Source organism: Strongylocentrotus purpuratus, unplaced genomic scaffold (genome assembly GCF_000002235.5).
Source record: "Strongylocentrotus purpuratus isolate Spur 01 unplaced genomic scaffold, Spur_5.0 spur5_scaffold_21, whole genome shotgun sequence".
In the NCBI taxonomy this organism is placed as follows: Eukaryota; Metazoa; Echinodermata; class Echinoidea; order Camarodonta; family Strongylocentrotidae; genus Strongylocentrotus; species Strongylocentrotus purpuratus.
The window spans coordinates 35,780,636-35,801,822 of record NW_022145607.1 but is presented as its reverse complement, the minus strand read 5'-3'; the positions used below and the strand labels follow the sequence as shown (position 1 = coordinate 35,801,822).

General features: G+C 36.6%; 1 protein-coding gene across 5 annotated transcripts in view; it reads right to left on the bottom strand.

Annotated features, from left to right (window-relative positions):
- Positions 1-21,187, bottom strand: part of LOC100894142 (gastrula zinc finger protein XlCGF57.1) — a 48,937-nt gene that overhangs the window by 9,041 nt on the left and 18,709 nt on the right. For 4 of the 5 annotated variants that reach the window (XM_030994654.1, XM_030994651.1, XM_030994650.1 and 1 more), the window contains 4 exons: positions 14,838-14,933; positions 13,221-13,328; positions 12,167-12,256; positions 11,228-11,332 (listed from right to left, as the gene is read on the bottom strand). In XM_030994654.1, coding sequence (XP_030850514.1) covers positions 11,228-11,332; positions 12,167-12,256; positions 13,221-13,328; positions 14,838-14,928 — 394 coding nt within the window. In that variant the 5' untranslated portion in view covers positions 14,929-14,933. Of the gene's footprint in view, positions 1-4,682; positions 6,700-11,227; positions 11,333-12,166; positions 12,257-13,220; positions 13,329-14,837; positions 14,934-21,187 lie in introns of those variants that run through there. The other variant, XM_030994653.1, reaches the window with a different exon arrangement.

Sequence of the window (21,187 nt, the reverse complement as noted above, 5' to 3'; positions counted from 1 at the left end):
AGACAAAGAGAAAACCAAACAAAGAGAAAATCTAAAAAAACAGAACGAGAGCGTAATTAACTCACAGCTCACTTTATTTCCAGAAAAAACAATCTCTAATAAAATATTTCACAAAATAAACTTAGACCTAAAAAGCAGGCACGAAAAATCAAATCAGATAAAGGCCGCACTGCAGCTAGCTGTGCTCAGCGAAGCGGCACAAGCTAAGTTGGGATGCTAGGCGGATGAATAAATTAACCTCCCAGCTAAACGGAAAACCCCAACCAACAATAAGGCGCTAAGCCGAGACAGAACGCCCAAGCCAAGGATAGCGGCGGAAACAAAGCCTGCAAAGCTGTAAGCGAGAGTAGGAAATACGGGGCAGAAATTAAAATTCTGCCAAAATTATGAAAAAGTGACAGGGAACCTGTACCACCAAATTAATCGTAATTAAAATGAGGACGGAATTAAATGCGCAAAACTAACTATACCGTGCCAAAAAGGATAAGTTCCTCAATTTTGAAATGTGACTTAGCTGTAGACGTGCGAGAATAGAAAGAGGAAGATGGAGGGCGTGAGGTTGCGTACATGAAACCTGGGAAAGCGATGTATTTGGGTGGGGCATGCGCGAGTGTGACTTATAGTTCTTGATAGCTCCATAGTTTAGGTAAACTAGCAAATAATAGGTAGATACATTGATGGATTAATTGAGGTAAATTGTTGGACTAGTGATTTGGCAATCCCAAAATAAATGTTCGATAGATTCCACGGAGTTATAATAAAATGAACATACCGGTAAGTCCGACATTGAAATATTTACTAATTTAAGATATTTATCAACACCAAATATACAGTGTATTATGATAAACTGAAAATAAAGGATCCGTGTAGACAAATATGACCTAACAGGAACTAAGTCTATGTTTGGGATATTAACAGGGAATTCCACTGATCTATTGATTTAGGGGAGTTTAAAACTTGTTGAACACTTAAATTATGAATATACCAAAAGATCCTCATTACCGTCATTATTTTTAATCGTTTCCTCTTGAGCTGTTAGGTTTTCCTCTGAACATTTAGTTCATGTTTTGTTAAATTTGACTTTCATGTATATACTTCAGGGATTGACCAGGCCTGTAGGCCTAATGTCAATCCCACTATTATCTGTTATATTGTACTGATGCTGTCAGGGGCGTCGCTAGACCTTTTTCAGTGGGGGGGTGTAGAGGCCAACGATTACCGACAAAACTAGCCACCAATTACCGACAAAATTAAATGTCCAATATCTACAAATTCAACCCTATAAACCTGGGGCCGAAGGCTAAATTGTTTTTCCTATGGACTATCTATAGTACTTGCAAATGCGAAAAATTGTCATTTTCCTCGACGACATAAATATACGAATTATTTATTCAATTTAGTCAGCATCATAGCTATATATTTTAATGCAGGCGCGGAGCTAGGATCTTATTTTAGGGAGGGGCGGTAGTGAGCAAGAGAATCACTTAAAAGCGCGCTCATTAGGGGGGTGTGGGTGATGGGCCTCCCGCGCGAAGCGCGGAAGCTTAGACGTTTCCTTAAATTATTAGGAAAAGAAGACAATTTATTGTACCGTTTTCGACTGTTAATCCTTGGCTGAATGAAGTTTTCCCCCTCCCGCGCGAAGCCCGAAAGCTTTGACGTTCCATTAAATTATTATAAAAAAGAAGACGATTTGCTGTACCGTTCTCGACTGTTTATCCTTTTCTGATCGAATTCAGTTCCCCCCTCCCGCGCAAAGCGCGAATGCTTTGACGTTTCATAAAATTATGAGAAAAAGCAAACGATTCGGTGTACTCTTCTCCACTCTTAATCCTTGTCTGAATTCAGTTTCCCCCTCTCGCGCAAAGCGCGGAAGCTTTGACGTTTCCTTAAATTATTAGAGAAAGAAGACGATTCGTCGTACCGTTCTCGACTCGGCCTTCCGCGTTTTTGGCGTTTCATCACAATATAGATAAAGGAAGACAATTCCTCGTACCGGTTTCGAATCTTATTAAGCCCTATTCATCTAATTTCAGTTTCTCCCTCTCGCGCGAAAACTTTGACGTTTTCCAAATTATTAGAGAAAGAAACCTATTCGTTGTACCGTTTTCGACTCTAAATAAGCCCTATTAATTTTGTCTGAATTCAGTTTTTCCCTCTCTCGCGAAGCGCGGAAGCTTTGACGTTTCCTTAAATTATTAGAGAAAGAAGACGATTTGTCGTATCATTCCCGACTCGTCTTAATTAAGTTTTCCCCTTCCGCGCGAAGCGCGGAATTTTTGGCGTTTCATCACAATAATGAAGAAAGGAAGACGATAAAGAGAAAGGAAGACGATTCCTCGTACCGTTTTCGAATCTTATTAAGCCCTATTCATCTGAATTCAGTTTCCTCCTCTCGCGCGAAAGCTTTGACGTTTCCTCAAATTATTAGAGAAAGAACACGATTCGTTGAACCGGTTTCGACTTTTAATATGCCCTATTTGTCTGAAGTCAGTTTCCCACTCTCGCGCGAAGCGCGGAAGCTTTGACGTTTCCTTAAATTATTAGAGAAAGAAAACGATTCGTCGTACCGTTCTTGACTCGTCTAAATGAAGTTGCCCCTTCCGCGCGAATCGCAGAATTTTTGGCGTTTCATCACAATATAAAGAAAGGAAGACGATTCGTCGTACCGTTGTTGACTCTTAAACCCCGAAAATTTTAAACCTCTGATTTCTTTAGCTGATATTATAGGAAAGTGAAACTTCGAAAAAATACAAGTATTGTAGTTGTAGTCACTCTCGAAGTCATCACAGCGGATAAGAAATCACAGTTCGTAGGGAAAAAAACTTGTCGGCCGACCGACAATATATATATACATCTCACCGACTTCAAACTTCTGCATTGATATCGTACACGAGGATCGATCAAGAATACCGACACAGCTGACCCGACACAGCAACATATTTACCCGTGTCTTTCTTGCTCCCTCGACGAGACGACTCCACCCAACAACCCCCTTCTCTCTTTTACTCCCACTCCTCCTCTCTCAGACTCTTACCTCCCCTCTCTCTCCTCTCTTTCATCCCCCGTTTCTTTTGTTTCCCTTTCACTTTTTTTTTCTTCTTTTTATCCTTTTCTTTTTTTTTTTTTTCTTTTCCTTTCTTTTCTCTCCTCCCTCGTTTTTTTTTCTCTTTCTTTCTTCTCTTTTCTTTCCTTTCTTTTCCTTCCTTTCCTTTCTTTTTCTTTTCTTCCCTTTCCCTCTCTTTTTTTCCCTCTCTTTTTTCCCTCTCTTTTTTTCCCTCTCTTTTTTCCCTCTCTTTTTTTCCCTCTCTTTTTTCCCTCTCTTTTTTTCCCTCTCTATTTTTCCCTCTTTTTTTCCCTCTCTTTTTTTCCCTCTCTTTTTTTCCCTCTCCCCCCCCTTTGGCGACGCCCCTGGATGCTGTATTCTTGTTTGTCATTCTTTTAAATGTTTTTTTTTTTATCAGATTGGGGAAATATATTTGTATTAAATTGAATCAAAGCATTTCAATGTATTCCACTATTTTGCACTTTCGATTGGAAGTTTCCATCAAAAATCCTCTTTTCACTTCAATTCGAGGGGATACTTTGTGAAGATATAACATTTGAGTGGATTTCAGACAGTATTTGCTATCTTGGTGTAACTATTCCAGTGGATGTGTCTTGTAACTCATATGACCTTAACTTTTTTAAAAAAGTTGAAAGAAACCGAACTGTTATTAAGGATAATGTGGAACTTTCGTAATTTGACGCTGTTTGGTAAAATTGCTGTAATCAAGTCTTTGGTTCTTCCAAAATTTGTGTATTTATTTAGTACCATAGAATATCCGCCTGATACATTTTTTGATCAACTTCATAAACTATTAATTTATTTCGTATGGTCTGGCAAAAGAGACAAAATTAGAAGAACTGATGTATGAAGCAAGTGGATTGAAAATGATGAATGCCAAATTACTTTGTAAGTCACTTAAATAGCTTGGGTGAATTTGGGAAATGTAAATTATTTGTTGATGTCTTCCTATTAACTCATAGCCTGCCATAAGGCTGCATGCACGATACCGTTATAGTGCTTTGTACATTCGAGCGAGCCATTGCTTCACTGCCATGTGCATGCTTGCACGCATTCGTAATAGCAGTTATTGTTCATGCTCATTGTAGTGTGCTGTGTGTTAATCACGCGCTATTCATATTCATCGCATTAATCAGATTATCTCAAAATAAAGTTGGCACAGGGGGGACAAAAAAAAGTTACAACATTTTTCTATTCTCCGTTTGTGAAAGAATTATGTTTAAAAACAGATAACACAAAACAGTTAGAAAAATGGAAACTGGATCTGACTTCACAAGCACATATTCCTGTTCCTGTAATGTCAGATCAAATTCCTCCATCAAATATTTGCACTGTATTGCTAATTGTATAAAAAGTACACCAAAATGCAATTTTTTGGGTCAAACAGACAAACGTTAATTCATTTTTTCTATAATCTAGAGGTATAATGTTGTGAAAGCATTGTGGAAAGATATCAGTAATTGCCTCCGTGAAATCAAAATAATTATTTTCTGTTCTCACTCACAGATATATGTTTTGGAGTCAAGACTAGTAACAAAATAATTGACACTTTTGTGATATATGGTAAACACTTTATTTTTCGAAATAAATGTAAAGAAAAAAACATATAGATTTATACAGTTTAAGTTAGAAATTATTTATTTAGAAAAAGTGGAAAGGGTTATTGCCACAAGACGAGGACAAATGCCAAAACATACATTGAAATGGCAAACACATCAAGTATGTAAGATTGTAATCAATGTTATCTTCAATGTATTCTGTATGTTATATTTCATAATGTACCACTCATTATTATGTAAATGTCCTTCACAAACTGATTTTTATGCATTCAGATTTGAAGCAATTAACTTAGAATTATATATTTTTTTTAAAGATCACTTATACGACAAAATCCCATATTATATTTAAGACATTTATGTGGCATTTTTACTCTGTGTGTTAATTATTAGGCAATTAGCAAGATCATGCACTGTATTAACGATAAAATCCCTTTCAGAACAAAGTAACATTTAAATGGCTTTTCTCCAGTATGTATTCTCAGATAACTAGTAAGATTACTGACTATTAACAGAAAATCTCTTACAATTTAACATTTATAGGGTTTCTGTGTGTTTTTATATGCCTTCTGAGGTCACTTTTATGAGAAAAGTCCTTATTTTATTCGGAACACTTGAAGGTTTTCTCGTCTGTAAGTGTTCTACTGTGCCTAGTATCCCTTCAGTTTATAAGAAAATCTCTTATTACAATTATGACATTTATGAGGTTTTCTCCAGTGTGTGTGCGTCTTATAAACGTGACAGGTAAGATGACCTGTATCACAAACGGAACAATTAATGGGTTTCTTACCTGTAAGTTATCTAAGCGGGCTAATAACATCCAATTGATAAAAAAATCTCATACCGTATTACAATCGGAACATTTTCATATTTTTTTTTTAGTACATGAATGTGTCCTAATGTGACAATAAAGATCACCTGGTTTCATAAGAAAAACTGTTATCGCAATGGTAAGATCAATAAGGCTTTTCTTCACGGTGTGTTCTTAAATGTCTAATAAGAGAATGCTTCTTCAAAAACCTGTATCACAATGGGAACATTTGAAAGGTTTCTCTCCTGTATGTGTTCTAAGGTGATGAGTAAGACTAGTCTTGTGAGAAAATGTCCTATAACAATGGGAGCATCGAGGAGGCTTTTCATTGAGGCTGTGTGTTCTTAAATGTCTAATAAGGGTACTTTTTTAGGGAAAACCCTCATCACACTAGGAACTATTAAAGGGTTTCTCCCCTGTATGTGTTCTAAGGTGGCTAGTAAGACTAGTCTTTTGAGAAAATATCTTATCACACTGAGAACACTTAAAGGGTTTCTCTCCTGTATGTGTTCTAAGGTGTCTAATAAGGGCACTTCTTACAGAAAACCCCTTATCACACTGAGAACACTTAAAGGGTTTCTCTCCTGTATGTGTTCTAAGGTGACCAGTAAGATGATTCTTTTCAGAAAATCCTTTATCACAACTGGGACATCGATAAGGCTTTTCTCCACTGTGTGTTTTTAAATGTCTAATAAGGGCACATCTTTCAGAAAAACCCTTTTCACATTGGGAACACTTAAAGGGTTTCTCTCCTGTATGTATTCTAAGGTGTCTAATAAGGGTACTTCTTTCAGAAAAACCCTTATCACACTGGGAACAGTGAAAAGGCTTTTCTCCTGTATGCATCCTTAGATGCTTTCCTAGATTACTTTGGCAAGTAAAAGCCTTGTCACACTGGGAAAACTTGAAATGTTTCTCTTTTGTATGTGTTTTAAGGTGGCTAGTAAGCTCATTCTTTTGAGAAAATGTTTCATCACAATGGGAACATCGTTGAGGCTTTTCGTTGAGGCTATGTGTTCTTAAATGGCTAATAAGGGTGCTTGCATGGGGAAAACCCTCATCACACTGGGAACACTTGAAAGTTTTCATTCCTGTTTGTGTTGGAAGGTGGCTAGTAAGCTCATAGTCGACCTGGTGTGTTTTCTGATGTAGTATAAGAGTGTTCTCATCTGTAAATGTCTTACTGCAATGTAAACACAGATGGGACTTCTCTCCACTGCATGATGTTATATGTTGATGTATATTGTCTTGTCCTTTGTCCAACTCTGGGGAGGAAAAGAAAGTAATTACATCCTTATTGAAGAGAAGGTCGAGCTCTGGTAAGTGCCAGAATTCAAAATCACTGTAGAGTAAAGTAATATCACCAGGCGTATCCAGTCTGCCTAGATGCATATCATGTAATGGTTAAAACCTTCAATACAGTCAACTTCGCATACATCAATTATGACAGGATACATTAAAATCTCTGTTATGTGTGTATGTCAAAGAAAATTTGACTTTCGCCCAAGTTGACTTTGATGGGACCAATTAAGCAAAATGCATCTAATTAGATGATTTCTTATTTCTATGTAAGTCAAAATGAATTAAACCATATCTGGTCCCAAACAGAACTCGGGAAATTGCCAGCAGATATGTTGCATGATATTATAGTTTTTATCCAAACTCGGTGTAAACTGTTGTGCAGACATTCAGAAAATAAGAATGTTATGGATATTTTTTTTCTTCATGTATATGGTACATATTACTCCTGACTCCTGTTAAAACTTTGACAATAAAATTACTTTCTACAAGAATATATTGCCAATAAGGAGGAAGAGAACTGTGAAATCTGTTTAACATAATGAATGAATGGGTGCTGAATACAGAATGGTAACGCTTATGAATCGATAATGTTGAATTTAGCTACCATTCTTGTGCAGACTGTTGATGGATATTGTTGGATCTTCGAAATAGTCTACTACTGTCCCATACTTGATGTAACGTTTAGTGAACTGCGTACATGCATTGATACTAATACCGGTGTGATAATCGTGATTGCGGTGACATGGTAATTAGTGTCGACCCTAGCAATAGCATATTACTATCAAGGAGCTCCTAGACAGTGAGGACTCCAAGGAGGCACTCTCAAAAAATGTTAGTAGCAAATTAGATGAAATCTCAAATGAACTTGATGAAATTCAACACAAACTTGATCATCATGATCAACGCTTCATAACTATTGAAAGTCTCAGAAAGTGAGATATTAGAATAACTTCGGTACCTTCACACCTCATCAGAGAAGGCAAAATCAACCTTGATGGATGTCGACATGAAGGTGAATGAGAGGGAGACACAGCCATCAAACATCTTCTAAGTCAACTGATAAGAGCCTCAAAAACAATTGCAAACCTGAAATGCCAAGTTAACAGATAAGAGCAGTGTTCTCGAAACAGCTACAAAAGAATCTTCGGTCTCAAAGAGAAGTGTGGAGAAAACACCAAATTGAATACCCGCTACTCTTGTTTGTGAAGAAGGTAAGCAAACAGGAGCAAGATATAGACTGTAGCCATCGAGTTGGCGACCCTTTGTCCAATTATAGTTAAGCTTAAATTATATTGCAAGAGACAAGAGTTGTTACAAAATAGAAAAAAATTAAAACCACAGTAAAAATCGGGAGCGCCAGGAGTGTCAAGTCGGACAGATACATGTATGAGCGTTATACAAGAACCCAATATTAAAGAACTCAGGCACAACAACCAAAGAAGACCTAATTGAACAAACACGGAATTGCTTCAAGAAGCATACAGACTCTAAAAAAAGGCAGAGTTAAGGGCGCATGGTCTTCCGATGGAAGAATTTTTGTATCGGTCCCAAACAAAACAAGCGCCCCTAACAGAAAACTCATCAACTGCAAAGAGGATTCAACAAAACTTGCATCAAAACCTACTAAAACAATGTAACTCAATTATTTTACTTGGTTTATGCAATCTAAGAGTAATGTGCAGCACCATGACATATCTCTTACAGAACATTTCACTTTTATTTTTAAGAAATATAAAGACTTTGTCCTTGTTTTTGTACGTTCTTAAAGTGACTCGGTAACATTGTAGAAGGTTGATTAAAAAATTGCGAAATTTTTGTATGAAATGTTACTTATTATCTTCCTCCTACTGTACTAACCCTCTAACATGCAAAAAATCCTGAACAAGTTCTCAAACCACAAAGATATTAATGGTTTTCTAAGAAGGCGTCACTGTGCAACACCCTCTTACAGTGATTAACAGTAAATTCTCCCAACCATTTTGAATATTCCCAACCGTTTTCCCATGAAAATAAGACAAAAGACAGGCTTTTAGAAATCTTTCAACATCTTTCTTAATGTCTGGAATGGTATACAGAGCCAATTCATTGCTTTGTGACAAATTTACATTCACCTAAAATGTAATTAAATTGTAATAATACAGTTCGGAGAATTAAGCTTTCCCCAATTTTTATCGTTAATAATGGTCTTTAATTGTATATCTAGCATCGAAGTCATTACCTTAGTACCATTTTCTCTCATCTTTACAATTTTACTAAGTCCCTTCAAAAGAAATTTTCTTACAATTATGTTTCCTGTACCGGTATGTCTATTTGTAATGAATGGATAAGACCTGGTCATTTTGGAAATTCTGAAGAAATTATTGCATACTCAATCACCTTTAAAGGTAAAGACCAGTTTTGGGAACGCCCCTATCTCAAAAAATGAAATAGAAGCTCTTATTACCAATCATGTGACAGAATATGTTTTGACTAATACGTGATCATACCAAATTTTGCTGAGAAACCGCCTATTAGTTGATATATTTGGTAAATTACTATATCTATTTGGACCTGATGGATATAACGCACGTGTCGTGCACGTGTGCGTAGTCCCATATACATCTTTCTGTGTACAGTGCTTGTAACTTTACCAAGACTGGGCCAAATTTCATATAATTTTGATGATTCTAGAACCTTGCGGTACACACCAATACATGCTAGATAATCAACCTTTTCTGATCGATTCCATACAATGCAATCGCATGACCATAACTGGTCTTTATCTTTATCAGTGGATGACAGCTTTGATGGAGTGTGTGAAACAGATACATTTCACTTTTTCATATGAATTGTAGAAGTTTGAATAAGATCCATGGAGCTTTATCTGTGTACCTTCAGTAATTGAAAGTTTAATTTGATGTTATTGCTTTAAGTGAAACATGGTTAACACTACAGATGACCTGAATTCCTTGGAATTCAGGGCCCCATCTTATAAAGAGTTGAGATTGATCCAAAATCAATCGCAAGCTTGCAGTCTCTTATCTCTCATGTACATATTAAGAGTTGCGATTCGATATTTATCGCAAATAAGTTGCACTCAACATTAACTCTATAAAAGACGGGGCCTAGGGCTGATCTAACAGCAGTACTATCCAAAATGTGCAATGAAAACAAACAAAACTATGTACTGAATTTACTAGAAAATACAAATCGAAATTTAATTTAAGAAACAACAAATGCACATTCTTTAATTCCTATCATTTTGAAACCCTCTTGAAGAGTGCAGTCCTGTGCTACTTTGATTGATTGCAGGTACATATGATCACTAACCTATTTTTGTTATTACTAATTAGGCACATATGTACCAAACCTTGTATGTCAAATTATTGTATAATGTAATGTAGGATGTAATTTCTTTTCTTTATCTATCGCTTTCAAATACTTGTAGAGGGTGAGATGAAAGTACGCACATGTCCATTTAATTTAAAACCTAATTTAACGTCAGAAAAATATAAAGTTGTGAAGTTGTTGTTTTGTTGGAAAAGTATATTAGAAAACATGATATAAAGTGAAAATATATAGCGACTTTTAAAGAAGATTTGGAAGAATTAATAAGGAAGCCAAATTCAAGCTATACACGTAATGATAAATAATGAGGCTGTTAGATTATATTGCGCACCTTATAGTGTATTCCTCAATATATGCATGAACTTTAATAGGTAAGTCAATGGCTGAAGCATATATGCTCAGCCATCACAAGCAGGACAGAATTGGTTGGATCAGCCCAGTGAGATTTAAAGAACAGTAAAATACTGTTTTGCTCAGACATTACTCTCTATAATACGTTATGAATACTAATTTCAACAATTTAAAACTGTTGTATCGTCTATACTATTTTTCAAAACTGTCATTGATCTGATGATTCTTCTGCTGTCAGTACTGATTTTTTTTAAATCATTGAAGGAGAATTCCACCCTCATATTAAGTTTGTTTTATGGAAACAGAAAAATGACAGAAACATCTCAGTGAAAGTTTGAGTAAAAAACGATTGAAAACAAGAAAGTTATGACTACTTGAAGGTGCAAGCAATCATACACAATTAGGCAACTCTGTGACGTATCTTGCAAGCTCCCCTCCCATTTACCCTCAACTTTAAACAAAATATTTAAAAAAATCTAAAATATATACTTTCCCTAAAAAAATTCATCAATCTTCGATCGAACTAAATGTAATTATTAAAAAATATATTTTTTATACAACCATTGTATGAAACAAATCTATACCGTCATTAATAACTAAGAAACAGCAGTTCATGAAATTGTTTGTACAGAGTATAACTTTTCTATTTTTCATCAGATTTTGCTCAAACTTTCAGTAATATGTTTGTTTGTTTTTTTCTTTTTCTTTTTTTAGGTGTGGGGGGGGGGGGGTATTCAAACCAAATTATTATCAGGATGGACTTCCCCTTTAAGGATCCCATTTGCCTTTAAAATGAAAGAATGTTGATCATACCTTCAAGAATTGATTGCTCAGTTTCTCCTCCTCCTTCACCGTGAGTTGTAATAGATTCAAATATCTCTTCTTTGTCTTCTTGCTTTATGGTGGCATAGACCATTTCTATAAGAAAAAGAAATCAAGAAGAAATGTTCAACTTCATTCTTTTAAACAGCTGTGAATTCGCTAATTATTGGAGGATTTGGAACTACTTTTCATCAATTTGTCTATTTTTCAGACCATGTCAATTCTTGGTGCAACTTGATGTTCAAGATATTAAACTGGAACATAGAGAAAATGTTATTTACTTTAATATCAACTTGTTCCCTTCCTTTTGAATATAGGCCTATAGTTCATATTTTAAGTCTTTTTGGGTAACTTTGTCACAGATTTTGAAACGAAATCCTGGATTTAGCTCATGCTGCCATGATAATTATAAACCCTTAGGACAGTCAGGAAGGCCATGAAATATACAAGCCGATCTGATTATCAAGATGTTTATGATTGGAAATCGAAATTTAAAAAACTGTTTTCCTATTGGTTTTCTTAACACTACAGTCTCTTGGGGAAAATGAGTACCGGTATGGTAAAACCGGTCACTCAAAGATTTTTTACTTTTTTGAGGCTCTTGATTATCATTTAGAAGCGCAATATTTTTAGGGCTTCAATATTACACCATATCACAGACACTGATAACACGCAAGGACATGCATCTCATATTTAACAACATTGTCAAACAATACCTTCAATACCTTCATTGTATCTTAACTAATTTACTTCAAGGGGTTTTAACAAATTCAGCAACAGATTAATGTTTATTCCCACCCAACATCATTCAATAATATGAGGTACAAAATTTGCTTGAAATGCTTCAAAATAAGGATTGCACCAGAGTGCATCTATAAACCCCAGAGCCTGGCCATGCACATTGGACTTCTCTTGATAACTTTATGATACCTTGTTCTGTCGATGAGTCTTGTCCTTCTGTACTTGAGAGGGATTCAAACATGTCTGTGTCAACTTCTTGTTTGATGGTGAAGACCAAGCCTGTTATGAACAAAGTAAAGATGTTTTCATATTATCTGAGAAGTAAAATTTGATCTGGTTATTTATTATTGGCTACAAAGAATGAATTTTATAACCAAATAAAATATGATATGCCAATAACTCCCAAGAATGAATGTCATGGTATGAAACAGAGGGAAAAGAACATTGAAGGACACCTATCAATGTATGCAATTAGATCTATAATATGGATATTTTCAGTTTTTTTTTATTGGACTTTGCAAGCAGGAGTGTGCCCCAAGGATGCACCCTCCCTATTCACAAAAAACATTCATACTTTCTGTTTGGCTCAACAATTTAAGATTTGATTTTCCTATTAAAGGCATCGTTTAACAATGTTAAATCTGAGATATGGGGTAATATTGAAGCCCTAAAAAATCTCGCTTCAAAATGATCATGAAGTGCCTAAAAATAGTCAACACACCGATTACTGAGCTGGGAGACATTGCCAGGCATAGCGCCAGATGGAGGGGCATAAATCAAAACATAAAAACTATGTGTACCGTGTATAAGACCCACCCCCGACTTTGAATTTTTTTCAGTGGCAAAAAAGTGTCGTTAATACGATGTTAATTACAGTACTAAACGCATGGGCACTTCATATTGGCTGAATTTGTAAAGTAACTATGACAAACTCCTGGACAACTATCCCACTTGTTCCAACACACAAAATGACTAACACATCAACTGTTCGAGATCTATGACTTGGGAATGTTTTTTTTTTTTCTTTTTAGAGAACCTTTAATATTACCGGTATGTTATACAAAATATATTTTTAGAAGTGCGCCGCCAAAGGAGAAGGAGCTTCAGAGAAAAATTTCAGTACCGTAATCAAATTGCTATAAATGTTTGATTTTCCTTCAAGAACCTATAGCATACCGCCATGAGTTACAAGCTGACCCTCATCTCTCAATGTTTCATATTCCTTCAACAACCTATAGCATACCGTTATGAGTTACAAGCTGACCCTCATATCTCAATCCATCTGAACCTGGAATGGAAAGACACGTCTCCTCCTCCTCAACTTCTCCTTCCTCCTTGATGCAGATGTTTTCTGTACATGTAAAAATAAAAATCATTAAAACTCTTGATCACTACAGACTTATTGGCCCGAATTCACAAAGCAAGGTTTGAGCTCAAACCTCCTTTTGTTTCGCCAAACCTCCTTTTGTTCTTTACAAACCAGGTTTGTAAAAAACGCGTAAAACACGTCATATGATGTACGAAAACCAAGGTTTGTCAACAAACCTCCTTTGTGAATTTGGGCCTTTATTTCTATAATACAGAGTGAAGTGGATACTATGTTATTTATAAATATGTAAATTGTGTTTTTGAATATTTATGTATTATACATCTGTTTAGAGGTTGTATTGGTGCAAATAAACATTCTTGATTCTGAACTAGTCCATTGACTCGTTTTTAATAAAATCTTACTTATTTGTTTTCTTCTTCATGATTTAATGTGTAAGGTGAGAGAACGAAGGTTGTATATAAGAGATGCATTGCATTGTAGTGGGCTCTCAATGGGGAATTTGACACCATTTGGGCATTCACCCAATAAATATTGTCAATCACCTTCAGTTTTATGACCAACAGGCCTTATGTAATGCTCTTCTTATTCCACCCATCCTTATATGGTAAAGCCATGATTATTTTACATATTTTACATTCTCTGAAAGACTAGGGGTAGGGGTATTTCTTGATGGAACTACGATTTGCTGTATGCAAGACTTGTACACCCATTAATCAGGGAAAAAATTAATATCTATTTTTCGGGGGCTATTTTTCATGCTTGCCTGCATGAAATAACATTCTAAAATTTGTTTTGCATTGAACTCTATGCAAACTACAGGGGCTCTTTTCTGATTTTCGGGGGCTCTTTTAGGCATTTCGGGGGCTAATTTGCCCCGAGCCCCCGTGTATTTTTTTCACTGCCATTAATGGTACTTCCACTAAGCCTGGTGTCAAGTCTGGTGTTAACTCTGGTGTCAGGGAATTATGACCTTCTGCACATGGAAACTGCCAGCAATCTCCCTTTAAATTTTGATTGCACATGCCTACCATTCGTGAATCACAATACTTTTATCAGTGTAATGAATAATGAATATAGCTTTAACATTATTTTTTTAATCAGTGCAGAGACGAAATTATCTGTATATTAATTACTGTATCCTTACAACTTTTGTTTTGAATCGAGAGAGAGCTTTCCTAACATTTTATCTAAAGGTGTAAGGGATCAACTCAATTTCCTGTTTTTGCACAACTCATGTACTAGAGGTATAAGGTCCAGCTCCTTTTAAAGCTGTTTAAAGTTTTTCAGTCTTGCAATAGGTCTACTCTTCACACCTTTGTAATTTTAATGTTTAATGTTATGCTTCATGAATAAAAACAAACTTCAGTCTCAAAGCAACTTAAAAAAAAAAAAAAAATAACACCCACAGACAATTATTTCGAGATAGATGAGAGAGAGCATATATATATATATATATATATATACTGAACTCAATTGTCATTAGTCATCAGAAACATTAGCAAATACAGCACAACACATTGAAACAGATACCTTCATCATGTTCATGTGATGACTGAAGAGTAATTCCCTCTCCTCCATCTGTACTTGAGATAGACGTCCAACAAGCATGCTTCATCGCCATGTTATCTGTGAAACAATATGAAACATCATTATCTATATGCTTCCCAGTGGTACAATAAATCAGTGTATTTGATATCGTTAGTGCAGTACCCGGATGATACATGCATAGATCAATATTGTTTTTATATTGCTCTGTCATCCGGGAACTTCCAACTGTCAATACAATATTGCTTGATTATTGATGAAAATCAACACTTTTGCTGGTACCTGGTCAGGCGGTCACTGTACCCAATGTGCAGTTATTTTGCTAGTCATCCTGATATAGATAATAATAATAATAATATTTATGGTTTGTTTTCGTGTGATACAAGAATATAAATGCTCATACTGTCGTAGCTCGAGCAATATATTCTTGTATCACACTCGAAGCCATCCAATACTTGATAAAATGTTTTGCCTTCTTGTGAAATAATCATTGTCATTGAATGTGTACACACACCACACACTCTTGTGTCTTTGAGTAGGTGAAATCTCCCATAGGCATGCAATGAACCCCCCACGTACATGTACAAAGTTAATGAGCAGTGGCTTATTTCACAACATGCCTATCTATGTTCAGACGGTGGCTTGCTAGTCGGCGTAGGTTAAAGGGATATTTGAGTTCTGTTTTCAGACCGCAAATACCTTCAAAGTGCATAGTTATTGCTCTTATTCTTATTTATGACATTTCTAGTGCCCTTTTAGAACCTAAAATTGCTATGAAGGTAATTTTAGACCCCAAAATGTGTGAAATTTAGCCAATACGATCATACCAATTCAGTTCCACTTTCAAAAAAACAAGTTGACCATTAATTAATTATTTAATTAAAAATAAAAATACATGGGCCGGCTGGTTGTGCATAATAACCAACACAAAAAATGCCAACAAAAAGTCAACATCGGCATTGGTTGAAATATGACGTAAAGGTAAAGGCGCTATTTTGTTTTTTCAACAGCTCTTTCAAAAGTACACAAGTATTAGAAATTGTAAATGGATATTTCAGCCATCTCTGAACCGATTTTGATCAAACAAAGATGATTTTGTCATTTAAACTGTATGTTCTTTCAAATTTGACACTCAGTTTTTCATTATCTCACAAAACAATTATTTTGTGTAGCGCCCTCTGCAACATAACTCAACTAATCCCAGCAGCAGTACATATCTCATGAATATTTGACTTACACTATTAGTTGTCCACACCCTCTTACTCAAACCAACTTGCTACAATTAAGTTAACACGTATTTCACCGACCAATTCTTACTCGGTGTAATTTCTATAAGTCACGGGCGGATCCGGGACTTACAAAAGGGCCCAGATAACAATACGGCGTTGGGCCAACGTCGGCCATGGTCGGCAGGGTCGCAGTCGGCAAGCCAACGTTGGCTAATCGTTGGGCCATCGTCGCCATTCTTTACTGATTAATTGTGGCAATTGGTTGGCTCATTCGACGTTGGGCCAATGTTGGCTGAACGTTGGTCCATTGTCGCCATTTTCACTGATAAATGGTGGCTATTGGTCGGCTATTCGACGTAGGGCCAATGTTGGCTGAACGTTGGTCCATTGTCGCCATTTTCACTGATAAATGGTGGCTATTGGTTGGCTATTCGACGTTGGTCCAATGTTGGCTGAACGTTGGTCCATTGTCGCCATTTTCAGCGATAAATGGTGGCTATTGGTTGGCTATTCGACGTTGGGCCAATGTTGGCTGAACGTTGGTCCATTGTCGCCATTTTCAGCGATAAATGGTGGCTATTGGTTGGCGCTTCGACGTTGGGCCAATGTTGGCTGAACGTTGGTCCATTGTCGCCATTTTCACTGATAAATGGTGGCTTTTGGTTGGCTATTCGACGTTGGGCTATTGTTGGTTTAATGTTGGTCCATTGTCGCCATTTTCACTGATAAATGGTGGCTTTGGGTTGGCTATTCGACGTTGGGCCAATGTTGGCTAAATGTTGGTCCATCGTCTCAATTATCACGGATAAATATTGGCTATTGATTGGCTATTCGACGTTGGGTTAACGTTGGTCCATTGTCGCCATTTTCACTGATAAATGGTGGCTATTGGTTGGCTATTCGACGTTGGGCCAATGTTGGCTGAACGTTGGTCCATTGTCGCCATTTTCACTGATAAATGGTGGCTATTGGTTGGCTATTCGACGTTGGTCCAATGTTGGCTGAACGTTGGTCCATTGTCGCCATTTTCACTGATAAATGATGGCTATTGGTTGGCTATTCGACGTTGGGCTAATGTTGGTTGAACGTTGGTCTATTGTCGCCATTTTCACTGATAAATGGTGGCTTTTGGTTAGCTATTCGACGTTGGGCTATTGTTGGTTCAATGTTGGTCCATTGTCGCCATTTTCACTGATAAATGGTGGCTTTGGGTTGTTGGCTATTCGACGTTTGGCCAATGTTGGCTAAATGTTGGTCCATCGTCTCAATTATCACTGATAAATGTTGGCTATTGGTTGGCTATTCGACGTTGGGCCAATGTTGGTTGAACGTTGGTCTATTGTCTCATTTATTACTGATAAATGTTGGCTTTTGGTTGCCTATTCGACATTGGGCTAACGTTGGCTCATTGTCGCCATTTTCACTGATAATGGTGGCTATTAGTTGGCTATTCGACGTTGGGCCAATGTTGGCTGAACATTGGTCCATTGTCACTATTTTTACTGATAAATGGTGGCTATTGGTTGGCTATTCGACGTTAAGCTAAAGTTGGCTCAACGTTGGTCCATTGTCGCCATTTACACTGATAAAAGGTGGCTATTTGTTGGCTATTCGACGTTGGGCCAATGTTGGCTGAACGTTGGTCCATTGTCTCAAATATTACTGATAACTGTTGGCGTTTGGTTGGCTATTCGACGTTAGGCCAATGTGGGCTGAAAGTTGGACCATCGTCTTAATTTTAACTTATAAATGTTGGCTATTGGTTGGCTATTCGGCGTTGGGCCAATGTTGGCTTCATGTTGGTCCATCGTCTCATTTTTTTTTTTAAAATGGTGGCTTTGGGTTGGCTATTCGACGTTGGGCTAACGTCGGCTGAACGTTGGTCCATCGTCTCAATTTTAAATTTTAAATGTTGGCTTTTGGCTGGCCATTCGATGTTGGGCCAATGTTGGCTGAACGTTGGTCCATCGTCTCAATTATTACTGATAAATTGTGGCTGTTAATTGGCTATTCGACGTTTGGCTATTAACGTTGGCTCAATGTTGGTCCATCGTTTCAAATTTTACTGAGAAATGGTGGATATGTTGGCTAATATACACGACGTTGGGCCAACCTTGGCTTAACGTTGGTCTATATCGTCTCCATCTTTACTGATAAATAGTGCATGTATATATTGGTTGGCTATATGACGTTGGGCCAACGTAGCAAATACGACCTAGTACCGCTACATCCGGGTAAAAAAAAATTGCATGCGTGCGCATGCCCATGTGCTCATGCAATTGCAACGTACGTCAGCCATATCCTGTCCATTTGTCTGGATCAGTTGCCGGGGAGTACCAACACTGCATGGTAAATGAATGATTTTCTTTCTCTTTCAACGTTATTTTTGTGAGCATGTCGCGTGAAACTGATAAATTGTATAGTGTGAGAACTCCCCGTCACAAAGCGAGGGAAATAGCATGAGAAATTGTTAAAGTAATCATTGATAATTCCCTGTCCAAAGTGAAAGTGCATGAGTACGAGTGTACAGCTCGGCGTACGGTTAGCATGCACACCCGCTGCGTGCAATTGAAGTGTGAGTGATGGCTATGATGGCTATGATGGGGGCCGAAGTGTCGGCATCAGATGCATTGAGTGTTTGCCGTGATAAATGTTAATATGTTCCTGACTTAGAGTTAGACCTAGATGATGTATTGATGCATCATATGTTGCAGCGTCCGTGACAGTGATGATGTTCATCCCAATATGCATATCGACCATGAATCAAATGATTGTGAATCTGTTGGTGTTACAAGTGTTGAAGGTGCTGATGCATTGTTGGAAGGACCTATTGAATCAAATAGAGCTGAATGGGAAGACGCATCATTTTTTTATGCATATCTAAATGATATTATAGTCTCTGATACTTTCAGATTTAGAAGTAGGTCTATACTATACTCTGTAGTAGCTCAATATAATATTATGCTGATGATGATTCAGTTCGAAAAGGAATAAATTACGAGATTGGGCTGTGAATTAAGATATCCCGCTAGTACATGTTTCTAGCCTCCTGAAATCTTACAAGGGAGTGTGCCAAGTCTACCAAAATATGCAAGAACTTTGTACCAACACATTTAGTGGATTGTGAGTGTGATGTGAAAGAGGTAGCTGGTGGGAATTACCCTCATTTTGGCATTTGCAATCATTTAAAGTCGCAATTGGCCAAGAACCTCAATTTGATCAAATAGTAAATAGGAAAAAATATTGGGGGTAGGGGTAACACTGATCGATCCCATAATTTTCATTCACAATTTTCATTCACAAATTTGATTATTGCTGCATTTTTATTCTCATTTTCAAATTAGTTTTTATTGTTTATGCACATGTATATTAAATTGCTATAATTTGAACTGAAGGTAAATATTCTAATTATTTATTTTTAAAATTCTGACGTTCTTTATTAATACATTCAATTCTATATAGCTCTTCCAAATCCCAATACTTTTTTCTCCCATAATCCCTACAATTCTGAAATTTAAATATGAAATCCTGCATTTCATATCGTCAACTTTACAACAAATTCCAGATTCCTCTACCCGTTCAGATCCAGCTACCCCTACCTCGATCATCCAGAACAGCATCAACAGCACCGAGGACCCCTTCGACATCGACCCCATCAACCTCCAGAACACTGTCGACCCCAACGACCCCATTGACCTCAACATTCAGAAATATGGGTATGTCATTTGGCATTTTATTCATTTTGTATTTAGTTATCCATGTAGACAGGATAGCACTTCTTAGTATTCGTTATAGTTGTGCCCTGCACACAAAGTACAAATGTACTGGATTAATGTACGTTTGTGTAGGACATAGCTGCTAACGGATGCTAGTATCTTTTTCCTGATTATATTGAGAAACTGCGTTGTGATCACTTACAAAACTATTCAACAACAACAAATCTTGAAATACTGCTTATAGCAGTATTTTTTGGGAAACAATTCTGAATGCAGGGTGCCACAAAAAACAAAACACAGTCAATTGATTTGTTTCTTGTATAAGCAACTAACGATATAGCTTTGTGTTTTTGTTTCTACTTTGAAGCCCCTCGAGCTCTCTCAAGTATTGGGAGCTTACATAAATACAAAAAAAAAGTATTGGGAGCTTCACATTTCACTTCAATGTTATAATGATGTGAAAGAAAATGCCACTCTTCTTCAAAAATTTGTCCTAAAAATTAGAAAGAATACAAACTTACTAAGGGTTTTGTGTTGTATGCAGAAAACGCAAATTTTGTATTATTTCATCCATATTCTACTTCAAACACATTTGTTAGGGCAATATTCTATTTGCAGAAGTGTCCGGGTGTTAATGACATCCTCTTTTACATCATACCATTTAAGTGAGATTGTGCCATCTATTCTTTGGCTAATTTTGGGATCCAACACTTAAGAGGGGCTTTAAACTGTTATCAATCAAGCATCTCAACACTGAGCAAACATATACTATAAATTGGTTCTTTCTATTGAAGAATATTACTGCCATTTTACCTCAAATGTATATTTCCTTTGTTAAGAAGAGTGTTTGATGCTATTCTAATTAAACAAGACAAAAATAAAAGAAATCCATTCCTTTCTAATTTCCATACGTCTGGGTCATTCGCTCTAAAGTTTGAACGAAGTTATTTTCATGACAAAGTACTTCTATCCATGAAATTTCATCAAAACTAGGGAGGATGTGCCACTCAGGACTACTTCCCTTGAATGCCGTACTATTTGATTAATATCCGTACTATTTCAAGGTGATGTTTCCATGATCTGCTTTTAAATCTTGTTTGGTTTCTTTCTTCTTCTTTTTTTTTTGCCGCAGATGTCGAAGTTGTACCACCACAAGCTAGACAAGATTTTGATTCCGACTAACCCGTTCTTTAAAGGTCCATTGCCTTAGGAAATGAAAACTTTTATGTCTTGTATCAAGACCCTTTTAAAGCAACATAATAACAATTGTTTCATAAATAAATGCCTCCTTATATTTTTTACAATTTTTTGAAAACCTCTCCAAGTTGCTCGTCTAATGGTGGACCCCGCCCCTTACAATTCTCAGAGTTCCTCGGAATGATTGACCACA